This window comes from Salvelinus fontinalis, chromosome 21, assembly GCF_029448725.1.
Source record: "Salvelinus fontinalis isolate EN_2023a chromosome 21, ASM2944872v1, whole genome shotgun sequence".
Taxonomy (NCBI): domain Eukaryota; kingdom Metazoa; phylum Chordata; class Actinopteri; order Salmoniformes; family Salmonidae; genus Salvelinus; species Salvelinus fontinalis.
In genome coordinates, this window is record NC_074685.1 from 30,797,983 (window position 1) to 30,824,320 (window position 26,338).

Below are 26,338 nucleotides of genomic sequence, written 5' to 3' on the forward strand. Positions count from 1 at the left end.
ATCCTATTTAGGAACATGTTAAATGATCACTGTTGGTTACCCTCTGTGTGAGCATTATTCCATAGATGTAGATGTGATTGTGGTTTATTATTCTCTTCCTGCCTTTCCTGTCTTCCTCAGATGGGCAGAGGAGACTCTGGGTCTCAGTGGGCTGAGTGATGTGGCAGACATCTTGGCGGAGTTGGTGAGGGAGGGAGGCATCTCCCCCACGGCACTGGGACTGTCGCACACCCAAGCTGCCCGCCTCAACAGGTAGGAACCTTCACGGTGAACAGCTCTAAACCTACTCCTCCTCTGATTGTCACCATCTCGAGCACTTTTTACTGGCTCTCAGCAGTGATGTGTTTGTGATTGACAGCAGGCTGGACCAGCAACAGAGCGTCAGGGCGGGACAGAGGGGCATGCGAGCAGAGGAGGAGAGGCGAGAGCTGAGGGTTTGGATGAGAAGGAAACAGAGGGAGAAACTGGTTGAGTACCGCAGACAGAGGGAGGAGAAGAGGGAGAGGGAACGCAAACCCTTCTCGGTCCCAGTCACACTGGTGAGAGGCTTCTGACTCGCATTTACATTCTGTGTTCTGATTCGTTTTTCAGTGCCTTCATTCAGACACCATTTCTCTTCACAGAAACCAACGTCCAAAGATATAAACATCAATAAGAAAATCAAGGAAGAGAAAGACAAGTATGAGCACGAACACAGATACAGACATACAGATAGATACACTAACGTTTAAAAGTTTGGGGTCACTTAGAAATGTCCTTGTTTTTGAAAGAAAAGCACTTTTTTTCTCCTTCATTTAAAATAACATCAAATTGAACAAATTGTTAATGTTGTAAATGACTATTGTAGCTGAAAACGGCAGATTTTTAAAAATGGAATATCTACATAGGTGTACAGTGGCCCATTATCAGCAACCATCACTCCTGTGTTCCAATGGCACGTTGTGTTAGCTAATCCAAGTTGATCATTTTAAAAGGCTAATTGATCATTAGAAAACCCTTTTGCAATTATGTTAGCACAGCTGAAAACTGTTGTCCTGATTTAAAGAAGCAATAAAACTGGTCTACACGGTAGTGTTCATGCAAGTATTAGAAGCGTGTATGTGTGTTGATATGTTGTGTATTTGAACCGTTAGGACGGTTCTGCTGGAGCACCACAATCAGCGGGCCCGCGATGCCTGTAGTCTGATCACAGACCTCCTCACCACCCCACTGACCCTGCCCAATAACGCCAACCGCACCCTGAACCTACCCGCCACCTCCCCACGACCCTCTTCCACACGACCCCTTACAGCTCAGACTGTCGGCAGCACCCGCAGCAGCCCCAGGTACACCTCGTAGGGTATTCACATCTGGGTGGTTTTTAAGAACAATTTGATTTCAACAAACGTGTCTAAAACTGTAATGAGAGAGATAGAGGATGAACCTTGTCGTTCTGTGACGTCCCAGAGGTCGTAGTCTGTCTGTTGGGGGGAGGAGGAGGACAAGTACCAAACCCCAGACTGGGAGAGCCCGCTCCCTCTCCTCTCCAGGGGTGACACCACGTTCAGAAAGACGGCCTGCGTCGTCAGGGGGGCAGGAGACACTGACTTCCAGATTGGGACTGCACAGACCAGGTTAAGGCTTCTACCATCCACTAACAATCTCTTTTGATTTCGGTGTTCTAAAAATATCTAGGGGCTTACGGTAACAGAATGTATTAATATGTGATGACCTGGGATCCATAGCATTTAGAATGTTTGGGTAGAATGTTGCCAGATGCAGTGACTGACCAGTGTGTCTGTTTCCTGGGTGTTAGCGAGTTTTCTGCCAGGGGACCGTCTCTCCCAGGTGACCCGGCGGGGTATGATCACAGACCTGAGGGGCAGGACTGGGACTGGGCCTAAAACACCCAGCCAGCAAGGTGAGACAAGCTGTTGAGTAATCTTAGTAGCCGTTTAGGCAGGGTTGGGGAGTAACGGATTACATGTAAGGGATTACAAAAACCCGGTAACAGTAATCCGTTACCAGCCAAAATATTGTAAGCAGATACTTTTGAAAAACTAGATGATTACTTTTGAATTCAGAAAGGATGTTTGAGAGATAACAAAAATCATCAACATTTCTCTGTTTACTCGATGACATTCAAATCAGCATTGAAAAAAGTGAAAGTTTAAGTGTGTTCCACCTGAGCGAATCTGACCACAAGTCAGAGACCACTATGATGACACACCAAATGTGTTTGATGGATCGCGGGTAAAGAGCAGGAATAGGCTTTTGTACGCTACAGCCCAAGCTATGTCTTCCAATGGTGCGACTGCTGTCGGCATCCAAAGATGATCCAACTTGAATAAACACTTGGAGGTAAGGATGACAGCAGTGGTGTGGTCTACGGCGATACGGATATCCCTTATTATTGATATCTACATAGCGCATTGATGTGAATCACACTGCTGCTCTCTCATTTAGCTATCTGCTCCTTACGGATTGTGGTTGTTGTGGATGGCTGTTCACAAATCTGAATGTCTATTTGAAGCCAATAATGGTTGAATTCAAGAAGTTTAAACTGCCTATCAATCATTGTTTTTGAAACCAGTGGACAGCCAGTGAAAAATGCGCTCTTGCAACAGCTGCATAGTGTGGATCCCAGCCTATGGAATCAAAGTGGGGTGTTCAATCTAAATCATGCTGATAAAAAAAAAATCCATAGGCCTAATGGACACATGCTCAAACTCGCACACTTATGATAGACTTAGAGGCAATCTGTAGTTGCTACATCCATTTTTGGATTTATAAATGTCATACATACACACACAGTCAGTCAGTCAGTACCAGTCAAAGGTTTGGACATGCCCACTCATTCAAGGGATTTTCATTATTTTTACTATTTTCTACATTTTCGAATAATAGTGAATATATAAAAACATAAAATACACATGTGGAATCATGTAGTAACAAAAAAAGTGTTAAACAAATAGTGTTTTTTATATTTCAGATTATCCAAAGTAGCCACCCTTTGCCTTGATGACAGCTTTGCACACTCTTGGCATTCTCTCAATCAGCTTCAACTGGAATGCTTTTCCAACAGTCTTGAAGGAGTTCCCACATATGCTGAGCACTTGTTGGCTCCTTTTCCTTCACTCTGCGGTTCAACTCATCCCAAACCATCTTAATTGGGTTGAGGTCGGGTGATTGTGGAAGACAGGTCATCTGATGCAGCACTCCATCACTCTCCTTCTTGGTCAAATAGCTCTTACACAGCCTGGAGGTGTGTTGGGTCATTTTCCTGTTAAAAAAACAAATGAGAGTCCTAAGCGCAAACCAGATGGGATGGCGTATTGCTGCAGAATGCTATGGTAGCCATGCTGGTTAAGTGTGCCTTGAATTATAAATAAATCACAGTGTCACCAGCAAAGCACCATCACACCACCTCCTCCATGCTTCACGGTGGGAACCACACATGCAGAGATCATCAATCAATCAATCAAGTTTATTTTATATAGCCCTTCGTACATCAGCTAATGTCTCTAAGTGCTGTACAGAGACCCAGCCTAAAACCCCAAACAGCTAGAATGCAGGTGTAGAAGCACGGTGGCTAGGAAAAACTCCCTAGAAAGGCCAAAACCTAGGAAGAAACCTAGAGAGGAACCAGGCTATGAGGGGTGGCCAGTCCTCTTCTGACTGTGCCGGGTGGAGATTATAACAGAACTATGCCAAGATGTTCAAAAATGTTCATAAGTGACAAGCATGGTCAAATAATAATCATGAATAATATTCAGTTGGCTTTTCATAGCCGATCATTAAGAGTTGAAAAACAACAGGTCTGGGACAGGTGGCGGTTCCATAACCGCAGGCAGAACAGCAGCAAGGCCAGGCGGACTGGGGACAGCAAGGAGACACCACGCCCGGCAGTCCCGACGTATGGTCCCAGGGCTCAGGTCCTCCGAGAGAAAGAAAGAGAGAAGGAAAAAATTAGAGAGAGCCAAGATTTTCAAAATGTTCATAAATGACAAGCATGGTCAAATAATAATCAGGAATAAATCTGTTGGCTTTTCATAGCCGATCATTAAGAGTTGAAAACAGCAGGTCTGGGACAGGTAGGGGTTCCGTAACCGCAGGCAGAACCGTTGAAACTGGAATAGCAGCAAGGCCAGGCGGACTGGGGGCAGCAGGGAGTCGTCATGCCCGGTAGTCCTGACGTATGGTCCTAGGGCTCAGGTTCTCAGAGAGAGAAAGAAAGAGAGAACGAGAGAATTAGAGAAAGCATACTTAAATTCACACAGGACACTGGATAAGACAGGAGAAGTACTCCAGGTATAACCAACTGACCCCAGCCCCCCGACACAAACTACTGCAGCATAAATACTGGAGGCTGAGACATCCGTTCACCTACTCTGCATCTCACAAAGACAAGGTGGTTGGAACCAAAAATCATCAGCCCAAAGGACAGATTTCAATTGCTTGTGTTTCTTGGCCCAAGTCCTATAGTGTTTTTTTTTGCAGCAAGTCTCCTCAGAACAGTTGATGTTGAGATGTGTCTGTTACTTAAACTCTGAAGCATTTATTTGGGCTGCAATTTCTGAGGCTAGTAACTCTAATGAACTTAATATCTGTAGCAGAGGTAACTCTGCGTCTTCCTTTCCTGTGGCGGTCCTCATGAGAGCCAGTTTCATCATAACGCTTAATGGTTTTTGCGACTGCACTTGAAGAAACTTTCAAAGTTCTTGAAATCTTCCTCATTGACTGACCTTCATGTCTTAAAGTAATGATGGACTGTCATTTCTCTTTGCTTATTTGAGCTGTTCTTGCCATAATATGCACTTGGTCTTTTAGCAAATAGGGCTATCTTCTGTATAACCCCTACTTTGTCACAACACAACTGATTGCCTCAAACGCATTAAGAAGGAAAGAAATTCCACAAATGAACTTTTAACATGGCACACCTGTTAATTTAAATCCATTCCAGGTGACTACCTCCTGAAGCTGGTTGAGAGAATGCAAAGAGTGTGCAAAGCTGTCATCAAGGCAAAGGGTGGCTACTTTGAAGAATCTGTTATTTGTTTAATACTTTTTTTTGTTTACAACATGATTCCACATGTGTTATTTCATAATTTTGATGTCTTCACTATTCTACAATGTAGAGAATAGTTATAAAAAAAATTAAAACCCTGGAAAGAGCAGGTGTGTCCCACATTTTGACTGGTACTGTATATCCATTGATTCTTGAAGAATATAACTTATAAATGCCTCATGAGCTTAGTTCAACTGTCACACTCCATGAGAACGCACAATATAAGCGTGTGTTTTTCCAATGTTTGTATAGCCTCATAACATGGTTAAAACAATCATTTTGATGTCATGGACGGTCAGTCCTTGTATCCATAGCGCTGTCTATTAATCTGAGAGTGGTTACATTTCTCCAAGCCCATCCCTCAGCTTTTTACCAAAACAGGCGGAGCGACAGTTTTTGTTATTGTTCAATCTGTGGATTTGCCATTTAAACAGCTGTTTTCTCTGCTACCGCACAGCAAGCGGTACCGGAGCGCCATGTCTAGGACTGAAAGGCTCCTCAACAGCTTCTACCACCAAGCCAATAGAATGCTGACCAATTCATAAAAATCGCCACTGGACAATTTACATTGACTCCCCATCGCCTCTTATACACTGCTGCTACTCGCTGTTTGTTTGTTACTTATGCATGGTCACTTCGCCCCCACCTACATGTACAGATTACCTCAACTAGCCTGTACCCCCGCACACTGACTCGGTACCGGTGCCCCCTGTATATAACCTTGTTATTGTGTTATTTTAACCTACTTGGCAAATATTTTATTCTTCTTGAACGGCACTGTTGGTTAAGGGCTTGTAAGTAAGCATTTCACGGTAAAGTCTACACTTGTTGTATTCAGCGCATGTGGCAAAGTTTGATTTGATATTATCAAGACATCAAAGTGTCACCAACAAAAAGGTAAACAATAGGCCTATAGCAAATGCATCATATGGCATTAATTTTTTCACATGTAAATAGCACTTTTCAGTAGTGCTCAAAGCATGCCATTCCATGAGAGCAGCATTTATTTTTCAACTCGACTCAAGGACCCCAATCAGTCCTCCATGACAACAAAATCATAAACAACACAGTATGGCTGGCTAATAAGTCCTTCGTTTTGGGGTTATGCTCAGGTAAAACAATTTGGCTAATCTATCCATATTTCTAAGTCCTATTCTATTGGTTTTTAATGTAAAGATATAATTTAATTGTATTATATGTAGTAGAAAGTGATGGTTTAGAAGAAGCCTACATAACCAACCCCTAAAGTAAAGTTTTACATCCATATATCGCCAGCTATGTAAACTTTAACATTGATTTATCCTGCAATAGTTGTCGTTCAATTGGTAACATACATTTTTGTCTTCTTCTAATGTCTCTTAAAGGGAAGTCATCTAAAAGTAACTGAATGTAATCAGATTACGTTACTGAGTTTAGGTAGTCCAAAAGTTGTTACTGATTACAATTTTTGGACAGGTAACTGTAACGGATTACATTTAGAAAGTAACCTACCCAACCCTGTGTTTAGGTAATATAGATTAAAGTTATATATATTAATATTTCGCCCTGTAGAGTGGAGAAGAGAAGTGATCCAGTCGTCACCTGGACGGAGAGGTGGAGGAACAAGGGAGCAGAGAGAGACTGAAGAGAGGGAGGAGGAGGTGGTGAGCCCATGGAACCCCCCTCCAGAGATCTGCAGGTTGCTGGGCCTGGAGAACTCAGAGGGCCAGGGTGGTGTGGTGGCTAGAGCTGGGGGAACAGGGCTGGACAGACTGGATACCCTGTCAGAGAGCACTGGCAGCATCCTCAGCAAACTGGACTGGGCTGCCATTGAAAGCATTGTGGCCTCGGAAGGGGCCATCTGATTGACTTCGAGCATCCCCATCGGCATGCAGGAACGAGGATGACTATCTTGAGGGACAAGAGGAGGACAGGGTCACAAGGGAAGGAACACAACATTAAAACCATTGATGTGCCTATATGCTGTGATATTACTTGAAAGCGTTTCAACTGTTCACGGGAGCATTTGGAGGGCAGTCAGTACTGTGTGTCTTGTCATGCATCCTTTTGGTAACAGCTTGTACCAGAGAATCAGCATCATCATATTGGTACTCATGCCATATCTTTGTATTGTATGAGTTTGTCATGTCTATTTTTGGAGATCCAGTGTGTGTACATGACATTTTTGTTTAGGGTTTTAAATACCTGCATATTTATTTATTCTTTTGTGAACATATATAACCAGCTGATGTGGGCGGCAGGTAGCCTAGTGATTAGAGTGTTGGACTAGTAACCGAAAGGTTGCACGATCGAAGCCTGAGCTGACAAGGTAAAAATCTGTCGTTCTGCTCCTGAACAAGGCAGTTAACCCACTGTTCCTAGGCCATAATTGAAAATATAAAGAATTTGTTCTTAACTGATCTGCCTAGTTAAATAAAGATAAAATAAAAAAACATGTTGATTTCCACTCAGGAAAAAAATGAAATAGAGTTTGAATGTAGTCTTTCCTTTGTGGCATAGCTCAACATTTTTTTTGAACTATTTTTATAAAGACTTTGATAGTACTAGAAAGGGTAAGAGTGATTCTTTTTTTTGTAAGATACAGAATCTGCACAAATGGTCAATGACTGGAAGTGACAATATTATCAATAGCTAGAAAGCTAGAAATGACCACTATTTGGCAGTATTGGCGCTTTTGTTGAAATATTGAAGCAGCTTCCGGGTCACAGTTCAAGTAAACTTAAAAAAAACTAAAAAACATGGATCCTAACAAAACGGACAACGGTAAATGTTACGTTATTAGCTGTTTTTGGGCGGTCAATTTTATAATTAACCGAATAAATGGTTGCAGTGGACAATGTTCGCAGCAAGCATGATTATTCAATATAACGAATGTGAGAGAAATCATCCTGTTGTTGCTGCTAGCTAGCTTGTTTGGTAGCTAGTTAGCTGACGTTAGCTACTACATCATCTCTGGCTACGACTATTCTTTCAATGAACAATGCACTCCGAAATGTTTTCTTAATTAAACGGGTCCAACTGCAAAGTAGCTCAACCCAACAGAAGTTTGTGTCTTCGTGCAGTTTGTAATGCGCTAGGTAACGTTAGTCAAATGTATGTGTCATATGCATAGGATACTCATGTACACAGACACAGTACAATGACACGCTTACTTGCAGTTTCACCTCAACAATGCGACAACAGTATAATATGTTTTTAAAGCAATAAAGATCAAATAAAAATTCAATGGGAATGAAAATATAATACAAAGGCACTCAAACAAGTACAATAGTTGTATGTGCTATGGGTGATATGGTGAGCAAAGTGTTTAAATTGTGCAATATTTTTTGCAATAGAAATCGTGTCGTATGTTTGTGCATAACATGTACATATGTGTGGGCGTGGGTGAGTGCATATGTGAGCTAGCTTGTGAAATACAATAGCCACTCTGGAGTGTAGTCAGTCTATCAGTAAATGATGTATACAGTCTGTCTGATTTTTGGTTAGTTCTTGGTGTGACAATGGTAACATTACGTATTGGCAATGGTAGTGATTTCATGTTGAGAGAAAGTAGTGAATGAATGAAGCAGCTAGTGTGATTGAATCCTTTTCTTGTCTTTTTTAAGCGTCTGACCAGAGTGATGGAGATATGGCCTCTATCATGGGATTCTCTGGCTTTGGTAAGTGTTACTTCCATTGGCCTTCATATCAACCTGACGTCAACAACATATTCACCAGAAACGTATTTTAATAGGAGAGTACAGCATTTTCATACCAGCGTTCCGCTCTTCACTCCAGGAAAGAAAGCGCGCACCTTTGACCTGGATGCCATCTTTGAGCAGACCCGAAGAACAGCAATCGAGAGGAGTCAACAAGTATTAGGTTAGTGGCAAATAGCTACGTGCCCTTTAACTCAGTCTGTGTGTGTTTTAAGTGTCTAACCTCAGCTGTGTCTCCAGAGGAGAGGCAGAAAGAGGAAATTGGGGAGAGCTCCCATACAGCCAAGGCATCAAGCTCCAAACCGAGAGACAGAGCCCCTGCCCCTGCACCCAGGTAACACAAACAATCCCATCCATCCTAACTGACCAATGACTTTCATATGCTCTGAGTTAAATTAACTGTGTGGGAGGGTCATTTCAAATTGAGTGTTATTACCAGTATGTGGGATTGGCTAGATTATTGAAACTCATGGGTCTCTATTACATACTACCCAACAGGAAGAAGGAGGAGAGCAGTAGTGGCAGCGGCAGCAGTGAGTCAGACTCTGACTCAGACCTTATTGGCCCCCCAGTGCCCAAACAACTGACTGGTCAGGAGGATGATGAGGACTTAGTGGGGCCACCACTACCACCAGGGTACAGAGGAAGCACAGCTGACGATGAAGACGACGACGACGACGATGATGATGATATGCAGGATGATGAAGATGATGTAAGTCTGTTTCCACTTATGACACAAGGAAACAACTAAACATTTCACAGTAGATTTGCTTGAGGCTAAAAACATCTGCTCCCGTACTATTGCTAAACCTTTACATAAGTACATACATTTCTGTCTGCAACAAACAATTTTCATAAGCAGGCCAAAACAGTCTGCAACACTGAACATTTTTTACAGTCCTGAAGCCAAATATTTATTCACATGGTGTGTTCTTACTATGTTATACCACTGGAGGCCAGTACACTCTTAGCATTTCATGAGACTTGCTTTATCATTCCCTTTTACACAATAATGTATTGTGAGTCGACCCAGTGCAATCTTGGTGTACTGCTTGGGAAAGAAAGAGTTGGCTTTCTCACACCACCTCCTGATAAACCATAACAAAAAGCCATCATTTTAAAGTATGTAGGCCACCGAAATGCACCGCCCAAAGACACTTGGCCAGATGGTTTTCTCCTTAAAAAAGTGTTCTTCCTCATCTCCCCCTCTCTCTCTTTCTCTCTCTCTGAGTAGTAAAAGTCTCTTTGCTGTGTGTATGTTATGAGTGATATAGGCCAGACACCCAGCGTTCTCAGAGCAGGTGTGATTTGAGGCCACCGTGGGGCTATGTGATGGATGGTGGCCTGTGACATGTCGGCCTCTGGTAATAACACGGCCCTCAGGCCAAACGCAGCCCTCCCATTGGGTGTAGGTGTAGCTAGTGGACCCTGCTGTGGGAGAAAACCAACCTGTAGCATATCACACAGCCCATTAAAGCTGAAATATTGTGTATGACAGAGTGCCAAGCAGCCCACTCCACCTTCATCCACACATGTATGACAGGCAACTTCCTGTCCCTCTCTCTCTCTCTCTCTCAGAGTCCAGTGAAGAAGATTCCAGACACTCATGAGATTACTCTGCAGCATGGCACCAAAACAGTAAGCATTTTCCAACTTTCCTCTCTATAACACCCCTCTATGTTTATTAACTGCGGTGTTATATAACCTTTCCAAAGTGGATTCCAAACTGCTCATTGTTACTCATTGCACTCATGAGCCCGTTTAAATATAGCACCCATTACTTTGCATATTTCCCTCCTAGGACTCATTAACAATAGAACTGCCTGGCCTTTCAGTCTATCAGTACCCGCTAGAGAACGTTGCCGGGCCTCTCCTTTAGCATATGCATCAGATGCATATCAACCTGCAAGGTGCAGGAAACATAAGCACCAATGCTTGATAAATAGTGCATAAACTATTATAAACATATATTATTATTTGTTTACGGGGTAGATCAGCTTTATTATTGCAGATAGATTGTCGCTTCCGTCATTGTAATTGTCTGCATAATTTCCAATCCCCCATATTTATTTATTTATTTTATTTTACCATTATTTTACCAGGTAAGTTGACTGAGAACACGTTCTCATTTGCAGCAACGACCTGGGGAATAGTTACAGGGGAGAGGAGGGGGATGAATGAGCCAATTGTTGTTGTATATACTGTCTTGCCCAAAAGTTTTGAGAATGACACAAATATTAATTTTCACAAAGTCTGCTGCCTCAGTTTGTATGATGGCAATTTGAATATACTCCTGAATGTTATGAAGAGTGATCAGATGAATTGCAATTAATTGCAAAGTCCCTCTTTGCCATGCAAATGAACTGAATCCCCAAAAAACATTTCCACTGCATTTCAGCCCTGCCACAAAAGGACCAGCTGACATCATGTCAGTGATTCTCTCGTTAACACAGGTGTGAGTGTTGACGAGGACAAGGCTGTAGATCACTCTGTCATGCTGATTGAGTTCGAATAACAGACTGGAAGCTTCAAAAGAAGGGTGGTGCTTGGAATCATTGTTCTTCTCAACCATGGTTACCTGCAAAGAAACACGTGCCGTCATCATTGCTTTACACAAAAAGGGCTTCACAGGCAAGGATATTGCTGCCAGTAAGATTGCACCTAAATCAACCATTTATCAGATCATCAAGAACTTCAAGGAGAGCAGTTCAATTGTTGTGAAGAAGGCTTCAGGGCGCCCAAAAAAGTCCAAGCGCCAGGACCGTCTCCTAAAGTTGATTCAGCTGCGGGATCGGGGCACCACCAGTACAGAGCTTGCTCAGGAATGGCAGCAGGCAGGTATGAGTGCATCTGCACGCACAGTGAGGCGAAGACTTTTGGAGGATGGCCTGGTGTCAAGAAGGGCAGCAAAGAAGCCACTTCTCGTCAGGAAAAACATCAGGGATAGACTGATATTCTGTAAAAGGTACAGGGATTGGACTGCTGAGGACTGGTGTAAAGTCATTTTCTCTGATGAATCCCCTTTCTGATTGTTTGGGGCATCCGGAAATAAGCTTGTCCGGAGAAGACAAGGTGAGCGCTACCATCAGTCCAGTGTCAAGCCAATGGTAAAGCATCCTGAGACCATTCATGTGTGGGATTGCTTCTCAGCCAAGGGAGTGGGCTCACTCACAATTTTGCCTAAGAACACAGCCATGAATAATGAATGGTACCAACTCATCCTCCGAGAGCAACTTCTCCCAACCATCCAGGAACAGTTTGGTGACAAACAATGCCTTTTCCTGCATGATGGAACACCTTGCTATAAGGCAAAAGTGATAACTAAGTGGCTCAGGTAACAAAGCATCGATATTTTGGGTCCATGGCCAGGAAACTCCTTAGACCTTAATCCCATTGAGAACTTGTGGTCAATCCTCAAGAGGCAAACAAAACCCCACAAATTCTGACAAACTCCAAGCATTGATTATGCAAGAATGGGCTGCCATCAGTCAGGATGTGGCCCAGAAGTTAATTGATAGCATGCCCGGGCGGATTGCAGAGGTCTTGAAAAAGAAGGGTCAACACTGCAAATATTGACTCTTTGCATCAACTTCATGTAATTGTCAATAAAAGCCTTTGACACTTATGGAATGCTTGTAATTATACTTCAGTATTCCATAGTAACATCTGACAAAAATATCTAAAGACACTGAAGCAGCAAACTTTGTGGAATTTAATATTTGTCATTCTCAAATCTTTTGGCCACGACTGTACAGTACTAGTCAAAAGTTTGGACACACCTACTCGTTCAAGGGTTTTTCTATATTTTTTACTATTGTAGAATAATATCGAAGACATCGAAACAATGAAATAACATTTGGAATCATGTAGTTACCAAAATAGTGTTAAACAAATCAAAATATATTTTATATAGTAGCCACCCTTAGCCTTAATGACAGCTTTGCACGCTCTTGGCATTCACTCAACCAGCTTCATGAGGTAGTCACCTGGAATGCGTTTCAATTAACAGGTGTGCCTTGTTAAAAGTTAATTTGTGGAATTTCTTTCCTTAATGCATTTGAGCCAATCAGTTGTCTTGTGACAATGTATTGGGGGGTATACAGAGAGAGCCCTATTTGGTCAAATACCAAGTCCATTTTATGGAAAGAACAGCTCAAATGAGCAAAGAGAAATGACAGACCGTCATTACTTTAAGACCTGAAGGATAAGTTAGAGTTAACTGCACCTCAGATTGCAGCCCAAATAAATGCTTCACAGAGTTCAATTAACAGACACATCTCAACATCAACTGTTCAGAGGAGACTGCATGAATCAGGCCTTCATGGTCGAATTGCTCCAAAGAAACCACTACTGAAGGACACTAATAATTAGAAGAGACTTGCTTGGGCCAAGAAATGCGAGCAATGGACATTAGACCGGTGGAAATCTGTCCTTTGGTCTGATGAGTCCAAATTTGAGATTTTGGGTCCAACTTCCTATCGTAGGGGAACAGATGATCTCTGCATGTGTGGTTCCCACCGTGAAGCATGGAGAAGGTGTGGGGGTGCTCTGCTGGTGACACTGTCAGATTTATTTGGAATTCATGGCACACTTAACCAGCATGGCTACCACAGCATTCTGCAGCGATACGCCATCCCATCTGGTTTGTGCTTAGTGGGATTATCATTTGTTTTTCAACAGTACAATGACCCAACACACCTCCAGACTGTGTAAGGGCTATTTGACCATGGAGAGGGATGGAGTGCTGCATCAGGTGACCTGGCCTCCACAATCACCCAACCTCAACCCAATTGAGATGGTTTGGGATGAGTTGGACCGCAGAGTGAAGAACAAGCAGCCAACAAGTGCTCAGCATATGTGGGAAATCCTTCAAGACTGTTGGAAAAGCATTCCTCATGAAGCTGTTTGAGAGAATGCCAAGAGTGTACATAGCTCTCATAAAGGCTCTTTGAAGAATCTCAAATATAAAATATTTTGATTTGTTTAACTGTTTTTTTGGTTACTACATGATTCCATATGTGTTCATAGTTTTCATGTCTTTTTTATTTTTTTAATGAGTAGGTGTTATAAAACTTTTGACCAGTGTGTGTGTGTGTGTGTGTGTGTATATATACAGATTCCGTCTCTCACAGTTGAAGTGTACCTATGATAAAAATTACAGATCTCTACATGCTTTGTAAGTAGGAAAACCTGCAACATCGGCAGTATATCAAATACTTGTTCTCCCCACTGTACATACATACATACATACATACACACACACACACACACACACACACACACACACACACACACACACACACACACACACACACACACACACACACACACACACACACACACACACACACACACACACACACACACACACACACACACACACACACACACACACATACATACATAGTTGAAGTCGGAAGCGCCTCTTTGCTTGACATCATGGGAAAATCAAAAGAAATTAGCCAAGACCTCAGAAAAAAAATCGTAGACCTCCACAAGTCTGGTTCATCCTTGGGAGCAATTTCTAAATGCCTGAAGGTACCACGCTCATCTGTACAAACAATATTACGCAATTATAAACACTATGGGACCACGCAGCCGTCATACCGCTCAGGATGGAGACGCGTTCTGTGATGAACGTACTTTGGTGCGAAAAGTGCAAATCAATCCCAGAGCAACAACAAAGGACATTGTGAAGATACTGGAGGAAACGGGTGCAAAAGCATCTATATCCACAGTAAAACGAGTCCAATATCGACATAACCTGAAAGGCAGCTCAGCAAGGAAGAAGCCACTGCTCCAAAACCGCCATAAAAAGCCAGACTACGGTTTGCAACTGCACATGGGGACAAAGATCATACTTTTTGGAGAAATGTCCTCTGGTCTGATGAAACAAAAATAGAACTGTTTGGCCATAATGACCATACTTATGTTTGGAGGAAAAAGGGTAGGCTTGCAAGCTGAAGAAGAATACCATCCCAACCGTGAATCCCGGGGGTGGCAGCATCATGTTGTGTGGGTGGTTTGCTGCAGGAGGGACTGGTGCACTTCACAAAATAGATGGCATCATGAGGAAAGAAAATTAGGTGGGTATATTGAAGCAACATCTCAAGACATCAGTCAGGAAGTTAAAGCTTGGTCGCAAATGGGTCTTCCAAATGGACAATGACCCCAAGCATACTTCCAAAGTTGTGGCAAAACAGCTTAAGGACAACAAAGTCAAGGTATTGGAGTGGCCATCGCAAAGCCCTGACGTCAATCCCATAGAAAATTTGTGGGCAGAACTGAAAAAGCGTGTGCGAGCAAGGAGGCCTACAAACCTGACTCAGTTACACCAGCTCTGTCAGGAGGAATGGTCCAAAATTCACTTGTGGAAGGCTTGTGGAAGGCTACCCGAACCGTTTGACCCAAGTTAAACAATTAAGGCAATGCTACCAAATACTTATAGAGTGCATGTAAACTTCTAACCCTCGGGGAATGTGATGAAATAAATAAAAGCTGAAATAAATCACTCTCTCTACTATTATTCTGAGATTTCACATTCTTAAAATACAGTGGTGATCCTAACTGACCTCAGACAGGGAATCTTTACTAAGATTAAATGTCAGGAATTGTGAACACTGAGTTTAAATGTATTCGGCTAAGGTGTATGTAAACTTCCGACTACAACGGTGTATATCTATATATTATAAAGGATTCATTTCATGAATAATTATTTGTGGAAATAGATTAATAAAAAAAAACAACACACAACAGTCATTTGTTTTGAGTCAAGAATATGTTTTGTGTATTTCTACAATGACCTAGAAACAACTTAGGCCAGTAGCCTACATTTCAGTGTAATCGATTTGATCAACTTTATTTCTAGATTTGATTAGTAATAGAGTAATTAATTAATAGTATAATGAATTAGTATATTATAATTTAATAGTATAATTAATGAATGAATATTATAATTAAATAGTATTACTAGTTTTCAGCCAGGTTAAATGATTTGCTGTATTCCTAAACAAAAGCCTCAGTGCATGAACAATTGTAAAGGATGAATTGCATAAATAAATAACATATTTGAATTTTAAGTTCATTATGTTACTAGTTTTTGCACAGTAGCTAGAGCAATGCTGCTGCGCGTGTGGTCATGTGATGAATACATGGACAGCACTGATATTCTTGGAAATAGAGCTGCACCTCTTGAATTATGAGAGTTATTTGACAAACGTAAGTGTAATAGAAATGCCAGAATATCTTCTTTCAGATACTGTATAGAAATCAAAATGTTTTACCTGCATGTGGCTCTGAAGGAGGATTAGATGAAGTGATGATCCTTTCCCTGCCTCTGTCAATTACAGGATGCGCCCATCTCTTCATGTTCAATTTGACAACTGATAGGCCTAATACTGTCACTCATCAGATTATTGACAAATGTAATTCTGTGTATAGGCTAACTCTTATGTGTGAAATTAGTTTGGGTACATTGTGTAGTTTCGATGGCCGGCTGTGCAGTCTGACTGGCATCGTTTGTCATCATGAAGTTGGATAGAGTTAAGGATGTGTTTTGTATTATTCTAAAGTCCTACTGCAACACACAGCATGTTTTCATTTCCCTTACAATACATTTGATTAGTAATAAAGTTACAGTAAATAAAACAGTCCCGTAACAGCTTCTTTTTACAAAGTAAAATGTAAAAGAGAATGGTATCAACGCACAAGTCGTGCGGTCAAATTGTTATCATGAGCTCCAACGCTGATAAGTAGGCATAACACAAACTCATCATTACACTATTGTCTTTCTAAATGAAATCAACCTCTTCACCCTCCTTATCATTCAGTTAGGCCTCATTTAAATTCAACTGTGAAGTAAGGTGAACTATTATCACCCATTCATTCATTCAGTGAGGAGCGAGAGATGCATTAGCTCCTGGCTGGGTACCAACATCGTCTTGCAGGTTAAGTGAGGAATAGGTGTGAAAAAAACAGAGTAAAAGGCACTAAATACTTCTCTGTGGTTTCAAAATTCTGACAAATGAGCTGTGTAAAATACAAACATTTAGAAAAAGTCAGGGAAGCAGCAGGACAAAGCTTTTTTCGGGATTGATTTCTTTAATTTACTAAATCAAATGTCAGTGGCCTTAGGCCTATGGCGCTTCTAGTGTTAAAAGACTAGGCAATGCACATCCAGACAAACTACTGGGACCCTCGGCCAAGATTGTGTCCATTGTGCACTAAGCTGGCTGGTTAGGTGGTGTGCTGTTAACCTAGTAGCAACTAGGTGTTATTTAGGTGTATAAGGTCCCTGGCAGGTGAAAGTAACCTCTGTTTGCTCCCTCCCTCCTCAGGTGTCGGCCTTGGCATTGGACCCCTCTGGAGCCCGTCTGGTCACCGGGGGATACGACTTTGACGTGCGCTTCTGGGACTTTGCTGGGATGGATGCAGCTCTGAATTCCTTCAGAACAATACAGCCCTGCGAATGGTGTGTCCACCACCTAGACTAGAACATACACATGCCTAGCATTGGGAGCGTAACCCATTAGGCCGTTCACCCACGCAGCCAGAGTATCAATAAACCAGGGATATTGGCCAAATGAGCCATTTTTACTTTAAAAAAAAAAGCTTATGACAAAAACACTATTCGTTGTTTGTGATGTGTAGCGTAGGCAAAACTTTACAGACCGTTTATTGGTTTTCACTTTCCTAAAATAATAGTTGTCCACATCACGGTTCAGCTGTCAGAGATTTTAGGGATACATGCATCAGGGCATTGCATGTTTACACCTATAGGCTTAGGAGTCCACTGTATGATATTAATATATATGAAGAAAGACAAAATAGGCCTAGCCCCAGAGACAGAGAGAGATATGCCTGCGGCATGCTACGACATTGACATGCATTTCTTTGTCCTTGCCGACTATTTTTCTTTATTAAGATAAGCATTATATTGGTAGATAATAGGAGTAACTCTGGTCGCAATTGCAGCAATTTCCAAGAAAGGCTAGTCCCTACCGTACCCAACAAATGACAGCAATAGGCTAATAATATTTATTTTTCAACAAGCCTACTTATAACCTAAAACTAAATATGGGGCACACAATTATAAAGACAGATCAAACTTAATTTAACCAAAATGTCTCAATAGAATGAAACAAAACACTTTCAGCATATTTAAGGAGCTGGTTTAGATTCAAAAATAGGCCTACAATAATAATGATATTTTTGTTTAAATTATACATGTAAAAACAAATTGCATCCTACCTGAATAGCGAGTTGCACAGTAGCCTGCATTTGGTCGCGCCAACGTTCTTCTCGTATTTGTCCACTACAATATTAAAACGTATCTCCTTGTAGGCTTTTCGCTATGGGGGGAATTCAGACCCGAGTTAAGCAAACGTAAATGGAACGTAAATTCCCTTTCTATGCGCTTGTCTCTCTGTTCTGACCTTGAACTTAAGCATGAGAATAGCATGCTATTCACCAGCTATTTGTTTGGAGTGGAGATGGAATAAATTAAGGTGTGGTGGAGGTATGTCTACAGATATGCCATATTCTGACCCTGACTTAATTCCAACACCTTTACACGCGAGGAAACCATGAGTAAAGTCTAGTGAACCTACCGGTTCCAAGTGGAAAAAACATAGACAGAATTTTTGGAGATAGAAAAAAACACCATTCTCCATGCACTTTAATTTACACTGAGTTGCACCCCCTTTTGCCCTCAGAACAGCCTCAATTCTTAAGGGCATGGACTACATGGTATCAAGCATTCCACAGGGATGCTGGCCCATGTTGATTCCAATGCTTCCCACAGTTGTGTCAAGTTGGCTAGACGTCCTTTGGGTGGTGGACCATTCTTGATACACAGGGGAAACTGCTGAGTTGAAAAACCCAGCAGCGTTGCAGTAATTGACACACTGAAACCAGTGCACCTGCCACCTACTACCATACCCTGTACAAAGGTACTTGAATATTTTGTCTTGCCCATTCATCCTCTGAATGGCAGACAATCGCAATCCATGTCTCAATTGTCTTGAGGCTTGAACATCCTTCTTTAACCTGTCTCCTCCCCTTCATCTACACTGATTGAAGTGGATTTAACAGGAGACATCAATAAGGGATCATAGCATTCACCTGGTCATCAATGTTCTCCGAATTTTTTGGGGCACTGAGAAAATGTCAGTTCTGCTGAGCGCAACTTCCAGCGCATGTTCACTGTGAACACTGAGGCTGTACCTGCTTTAAGTTACAGTTTTACTGTGAACACTGAGGCTGTACCTGCTTTAAGTTACAGTTTTACTGTGAACACTGAGGCTGTACCTGCTTTAAGTTACAGTTTTACTGTGAACCCTGAGGCTGTACCTGCTTTAAGTTACAGTTTTACTGTGAACATTGAGGCTGTACCTGCTTTAAGTTACAGTTTTACTGTGAACATTGAGGCTGTACCTGCTTTAAGTTACAGTTTTACTGTGAACCCTGAGGCTGTACCTGCTTTAAGTTACAGTTTTACTGTGAACCCTGAGGCTGTACCTGCTTTAAGTTACAGTTTTACTGTGAACACTGAGGCTGTACCTGCTTTAAGTTACAGTTTTACTGTGAACATTGAGGCTGTACCTGCTTTAAGTTACAGTTTTACTGTGAACATTGAGGCTGTACCTGCTTTAAGTTACAGTTTTACTGTGAACATTGAGGCTGTACCTGCTTTAAGTTACAGTTTTACTGTGAACACTGAGGCTGTACCTGCTTTAAGTTACAGTTTTACTGTGAACCCTGAGGCTGTACCTGCTTTAAGTTACATTTTTGCTGTGAACACTGAGGCTGTACCTGCTTTAAGTTACAGTTTTACTGTGAACACTGAGGCTGTACCTGCTTTAAGTTACAGTTTTACTGTGAACCCTGAGGCTGTACCTGCTTTAAGTTACAGTTTTACTGTGAACCCTGAGGCTGTACCTGCTTTAAGTTACAGTTTTACTGTGAACACTGAGGCTGTACCTGCTTTAAGTTACAGTTTTACTGTGAACACTGAGGCTGTACCTGCTTTAAGTTACAGTTTTACTGTGAACACTGAGGCTGTACCTGCTTTAAGTTACAGTTTTACTGTGAACCCTGAGGCTGTACCTGCTTTAAGTTACAGTTTTACTGTGAACCCTGAGGCTGTACCTGCTTTAAGTTACAGTTTTACTGTGAACACTGAGGCTGTACCTGCTTTAAGTTACAGTTTTACTGTGAACACTGAGGCTGTACCTGCTTTAAGTTACAGTTTTACTGTGAACCCTGAGGCTGTACCTGCTTTAAGTTACAGTTTTACTGTGAACCCTGAGGCTGTACCTGCTTTAAGTTACAGTTTTACTGTGAACCCTGAGGCTGTACCTGCTTTAAGTTACAGTTTTACTGTGAACACTGAGGCTGTACCTGCTTTAAGTTACAGTTTTACTGTGAACACTGAGGCTGTACCTGCTTTAAGTTACAGTTTTACTGTGAACCCTGAGGCTGTACCTGCTTTAAGTTACAGTTTTACTGTGAACACTGAGGCTGTACCTGGTTTAAGTTACAGTTTTACTGTGAACACTGAGGCTGTACCTGCTTTAAGTTACAGTTTTACTGTGAACACTGAGGCTGTACCTGCTTTAAGTTACAGTTTTACTGTGAACACTGAGGCTGTACCTGCTTTAAGTTACAGTTTTACTGTGAACACTGAGGCTGTACCTGCTTTAAGTTACAGTTTTACTGTGAACCCTGAGGCTGTACCTGCTTTAAGTTACAGTTTTACTGTGAACACTGAGGCTGTACCTGCTTTAAGTTACAGTTTTACTGTGAACACTGAGGCTGTACCTGCTTTAAGTTACAGTTTTACTGTGAACACTGAGGCTGTACCTGCTTTAAGTTACAGTTTTACTGTGAACACTGAGGCTGTACCTGCTTTAAGTTACAGTTTTACTGTGAACCCTGAGGCTGTACCTGCTTTAAGTTAGTTTTACTGTGAACCCTGAGGCTGTACCTGCTTTAAGTTAGTTTTACTGTGAACCCTGAGGCTGTACCTGCTTTAAGTTAGTTTTACTGTGAACCCTGAGGCTGTACCTGCTTTAAGTTACAGTTTTAACAGTGGCCAAGTAAGCTAATGTGGCTACTTGATCATAATGTAGGCCGACCAAGAGTGGCCCACCATCAAAAACAATGGAGAAAATGCATCCCATAACCTTTTAAAATGGAAATAGCTGTTCTATCATTCAGCCTACTGTAGTAACCAATGTGTGTTGTTCATTCCATGAGACATTTGAAAAAAAAACATGCAGGGCTTGACATTAACCTGTTTATCTACTTGTCCTTCAGACAAGGAGGTGACTGAAAATGTTGTGTTTGATGCAAATAAAATGCATTATTATTACATTCCATTAGTACAGAGAATCAGACATATTATGTACCCTCTGCCTATTGGCTTCTTAGCTTATTCAAGCCTATGCAACATTAACCAATTAACCAACTGTACCATAGCAATGCGGTTTCTGACTAGGAATACCTTTGAGATGGACCAGTTCAATCTCATGCATTTCTCTTTGGGCTGATATTTATTCTGCGGGGCAGTCCCAGGGGAGCTGCGCGGGGCAGTCTCGGGCTAATGTTTTGTACACTCGGTGTATAACTTGATAAGAGCTATTGATAAATGAGTAATCCGTTTGGAGAAGGGAATTGTAAATATAAATTACCCTTTTAAATCTATTTTATCTTATAATCGCTGAGACAAATGTGAAACCACTCATATGGCAGCAACCTGAAGCATAACAACTTAAAGTAGAGTTTATGAAATGCTGTGCCATTATGCGGAATTTAAATTGTACAGCATTTTAACTTGCTCTGATGGGCACTCTTAATTATAGGCTACCCAGACTTCCTCTGTTTCCTATTTGTATCATCAGTATCGACCGTCAATAGGCCTAATAACCACACATATTCAACTGCCAATTTACTGTTAGTTCTTTTCAGTTGGTATAGCCCACATCATTCCATTTAATGACATGTTTCGTTTACCTTCATTTGCTTCCTCTGTAAACGGCGTCACGGCCGTGTGGTTGTTGCTGAGGATCATTAGTAAAAAGACATGTAGGGTGATTAAATCGTTATGTAGCGGAGAGCAGACCAAGTCGTAACAGTTTGAACCCGACGCATGGTGCAATAATTAATTGGCCGTGTCATCACACAGTTCCGTTGTTAGTGCAGGCAATAGACATGTATGTTGCCTACTATTGTACGCTATTCTACCTATTATAATTCTGTGTGCACTAATCTTCCAACATTACCATGGGTTGAAGAGCTGAATGTGGCACTTTTCCATATTATGGTCCGTATTATCAAGTATGCTATTAGCAATAAGCATTACCACCTGTAGGCCAACTGATGCACACAGGCTGAAGCATGGGGTGGCCTATCTGGATTTACCCTGTTGGGCTAATCATTAGTTAGATCCCAAATATAATCTTTTAACTAGTTAGCATCCTATTGATTAATTTTATGTCCCAAAAATCTTGCAGAAACAGTGTGAATATATTGTAAGCCAATATGTTTAGGTAACTTGGGGTAAACCGCCACCCGGGGTAACACGTTCCCTGTTTGTACTTCTCCAAGAAACCACTTCATAGGGTGGCGTTTTAAATCAAAGTTACTTTACAATTGACCCGTTCGTTAGCCCCACTCTCCCCTATGCACTCAGAGGGATTTTCAGAGGTGTATGGCGCTTAACCATGACACTGCAGTTTGCGCATATTTAGGAGTTGACAAATATATTTAATCGGAATGGAAAGCTGTGATCGCCTTTTTAACGAAGGCCATTTAAACTGCTATTTCCCCCACGATTAGAGGAATTGTTGTGCATTGACTGCTTGTCAGAATGCAGGTTTCCCTCCCTATGGCACTCGTAACTTAAATGCGTCTCGAGAGGAATATTTATCTCATGTAGAACACACAACAACAAGCCGACTATGTAAACAGATCAACTATTCTACTATGGGGTTGTCTGATTTGTGGCCTGTTCTAGCGTGTTCAAAGTGCGCCACGACAGATATTTTTTCATGTTCCATATTTTTTGGTCATGGAGGCAATGATTGTGCTGTGGCGCAGCGCCACTGTTAAATGACTGCAGCGGAAACACTGTTCCAATATCGCATCGATTGAACTTGAGATATGGCAACTTTCAGGATGAAACAAACCAGTTTTTTTTTATTCACCAATATATTTAGTGTGTAAAGGCTCTCTAAACCTTTTTTTATGGTTCATAAATACTTTCCCAACCCTAAATAATCTACAAGATCACAGTATTTTTAAGTCTACCAATTGGTGCTGAAACGGAGACGAATATGCATATATTTAGATGGCTTTATTTCATTGTTCCCTAATATTCTGTTCTTTCAATATATTCTAGTGAGTCTGATATGCATGATATGCACCCCGGGACAATTTGTCCTGCTACAATTGTATTTATCGCCTTTTAATTTATTATATTGGCCAAAAAACGTCAATTTACCAGCTAAGGAAACCCTGCTATCAAAATGCTCATACACATGCACAAACATGTTGTTGTATTGCTTCAGCCCACCTCGTGTTAACTGTAGTACCTCATGTCAGAGGAATGGATCTTCTCCCTTTAATTAAATGGACCTAACCTAAATACTGTATACTCGGATGCAGATGAGAGAAGAGCTTGTGTATGTGTTTGTGTCCATGTCTATCACTGTGCGTATTTAATGTTTGTTTCGTGGAACCCATCAATGAATACATTCTCTCAGGGATTTTGAGAACCAATGGGCTGAGCTGGAGCGGGCTTTCCCTGAATCTTATTAGCAGAACTCTACGCCACATTTAGCCTGATTACAGAGCCGTCCAATAGTCTCTGCGGTCACTGACACACTAGGCCATATTTGGAGAGCCGTGTGAAGCCCACTGTTTCTCCATCGACCTGCAGGGCACGCTAGAGTTAAAAACTAGGGCTTATTTCCACTTAATGAGGAACCTTGATTGGTTTAGTGTTGTTGACTCTTCCTCCGAAGGAAATGTAGTGATGGCTGTCTGTGCTCCAGCCCCTGGAGGTAGGAACAGAGATGTTAAACCAGTTTTAATTTCACTATGGTCCCACTCCCTAAGCGTTTGGCTCCCCGCACAAAACCTGGCTGGCCCCTCTACCCCCCGCTGTGTTAATGCAGTTTGATATTGACCTGAATTGCTATCTGCACTTTGGGAGAGTGGTTATGTGTGTGTGTGTGTTTGCGTGACACGTGTGGTGTGCGTTGAGTAGGAGGTAACAGTTCAGCGCATAGATTGGCATTGTGAATGGGTTGCTGGTGTAGCTAAATCCCAATCTTTGGGCTCATATTTGAACCTCTCCACTCCTTTTCTTGCTGGAAAGAAGAAACCCAACTATGTGTAGTGCAGCCAAGGTTAGCTTCGGTGTGTGTTACATTCTTCTGTCCCAGTCTAACAGACTTTTCATTGTGTTGAGTCTGAGGGACAAGACAGAGAGAGGCCCAGACCTAGACATCTCCACTGTTTGTCTGTCTGGTCCAAATCAAATGGGCCGAACGTCTGACTGTTTCCGCTAACTCTCTGTGATGTGTGTTGTCACGGTTCCTATGGTAACAGGTTTTTGTCTAAAACTGCTTCAGGATTTAAAGCTGTTATATGACATCGCTGTAGCTCTGATGCCGTACACGTTCAGACTTAGCAGATGTCTCTCACCAATTCAACAGAAACTACCTACCACAAAGACGCTTACCGCACGCATTTCATGAATGGCCAATGGTAGCCACGGGAATGATAAGTAAAAAAGCTTTGCCTTTCTCATCCTCTCCCATTGTGTCCCCTCTCAGCCACCAGATCAGGTCCCTGCAATACAGCATCACTGGTGATGTCATCCTGGTGGTCTCTGGGAATGCCCAGGCCAAGGTGTTGGACCGAGACGGGTTCCCGGTCATGGAGTGTCCCAAGGGAGACCAGTACATCGTGGACATGGCTAACACCAAGGTACACACTCATCCACCACCTACTCTCTGATATGTGCTTCCTCTGTTACTGAGAAGGGAAGAGATATAGCCATCGGACACTATGGCCTTCCAGCCCCCCTTTCGGTGGCCGCTCAAACAAGCATTCGGGCCTGGGCCTTAGCTTTGTGTCAGAGATGACCCCTGCACTGTATGTTCTGCAGCTGCAGGTTAGTTTGTGTATGGGGGTAATGATGTGTACTGTACTTCCAGCTGGGAGCAGTCAAAGTGGAGTAGGAGAGGGTCACGATGACATTCACAACTAGATCATGCCGTGGTGACCGACCACTGACCAAGGTCGCGTTTGTTCAATGCGTCTTGGGTGAACAGTTTTTGCTGTCTAAAAGGCCGTTGCTGATTGTCCATTCGCAGAGCATGTTCTGCATGGTGGCTGAGACACCTGTGAGAATGATGTGATAGAGGTGACTTCCCCAGTAGGAGAACTACTGTAGAGTGTCGCTCTGTCTCTACATTCCTGTGGATCCAATGATCCATTGGGGCTGTAGCTGGCAGCAGGGTTCTGGGTAACGAAGCCCTGCTGAATATGACCCAGCTAATGTAGTGTGTCCAAAACCAATTCTCTCACATCCCTACATCACCACCACACACACACACACACACTAGTCTCTCTCTTTCTCCCTTACTCTCTTCTGCTCTCTGTCTCTTTGCACAGCACCCACCCATATTCTCACTCACTCACTCACTCACTCACGCACGCACGCACGCACGCACGCACGCACGCACACACACACACACACACACACACGCACACACAGTGTGTGAGAGAGGGCCGGGAATTATCACAATACTTTGGTTAGCATAACGATATGCATTGCAATTTTCACGATTCTATATGTATTGCGATTCGATACTGTGATTTTCTGTCAATTCGATGTTCCAAACATACTGATCATCATGTCTGCTGCAGAGGGACAAGAGAGAGCCATGATAATATTTGTATAATTTTTTCCCCCGTGTTTCAGTCCAATTTTGTGGTGTCCAGTTGGTAGTTACAGTTTTGTCTCATCGCTGCAACTCCCATACAGACTGGGGAGAGGCAAAGGTCGAGTGTCGTGCGTCCCCCGAAACACGACCCGCCATGCCGCACTGCTTCTTGACACTGCTCGCTTAACCCGGAAGCCAGCCGCACCAATGTGTCGGAGGAAACACCGTACACCTGTCGACCGTGTCAGCGTGCATGTGCCCGGCCCGCCACAGGAGTCGCTAGAGCGACTCAACAAATTGGATGCAGTCTATCACAGTGCCATCCGTTTTGTCACCAAAGCCCCATATACTACCCACCACTGCGACCTGTACGCTCTCGTTGGCTGGCCCTTGCTTCATACTCGTCGCCAAACCCACTGGCTTCAGGTAATCTACAAGTCTCTGATGGGTAAGGCCCCGCCTTCTCAGCTCACTGGTCAACATAACAGCACCCACCCGTAGCACGCGCTCCAGCAAGTATATCTCTCTAGTCACCCCCAAAGCCAATTCCTCCTTTGGCCGCCTTTCCTTCAAGTTCTCTGCTGCCAATGACTGGAATGAATTGCAGAAATCACTGAACCTCCCTCACTAGCTTT

At 42.5% G+C, this 26,338-nt stretch overlaps 2 protein-coding genes across 4 annotated transcripts in view; both read left to right on the plus strand.

Annotated features, from left to right (window-relative positions):
* cplane1 (ciliogenesis and planar polarity effector 1) overlaps window positions 1–8,091 on the plus strand; it is a 32,533-nt gene extending 24,442 nt beyond the window's left edge. For 2 of the 3 annotated variants that reach the window (XM_055874739.1, XM_055874741.1), the window contains 7 exons: window positions 121–252; window positions 359–539; window positions 624–679; window positions 1,134–1,325; window positions 1,447–1,613; window positions 1,796–1,900; window positions 6,599–8,091. In XM_055874739.1, the coding sequence (XP_055730714.1) occupies window positions 121–252; window positions 359–539; window positions 624–679; window positions 1,134–1,325; window positions 1,447–1,613; window positions 1,796–1,900; window positions 6,599–6,891 (1,126 nt within the window). In that variant the 3' untranslated portion in view covers window positions 6,892–8,091. The remainder of the gene's footprint in view (window positions 1–120; window positions 253–358; window positions 540–623; window positions 680–1,133; window positions 1,326–1,446; window positions 1,614–1,795; window positions 1,901–6,598) is intronic. The other variant, XM_055874740.1, reaches the window with a different exon arrangement.
* LOC129818643 (WD repeat-containing protein 70) overlaps window positions 7,688–26,338 on the plus strand; it is a 93,131-nt gene continuing 74,480 nt past the window's right edge. The window contains exons 1-8 of the mRNA XM_055874745.1: window positions 7,688–7,810; window positions 8,653–8,706; window positions 8,825–8,908; window positions 8,986–9,079; window positions 9,244–9,457; window positions 10,324–10,383; window positions 17,082–17,215; window positions 24,588–24,741. Of these exons, the coding sequence (XP_055730720.1) occupies window positions 7,786–7,810; window positions 8,653–8,706; window positions 8,825–8,908; window positions 8,986–9,079; window positions 9,244–9,457; window positions 10,324–10,383; window positions 17,082–17,215; window positions 24,588–24,741 (819 nt within the window). The 5' untranslated portion in view covers window positions 7,688–7,785. The remainder of the gene's footprint in view (window positions 7,811–8,652; window positions 8,707–8,824; window positions 8,909–8,985; window positions 9,080–9,243; window positions 9,458–10,323; window positions 10,384–17,081; window positions 17,216–24,587; window positions 24,742–26,338) is intronic.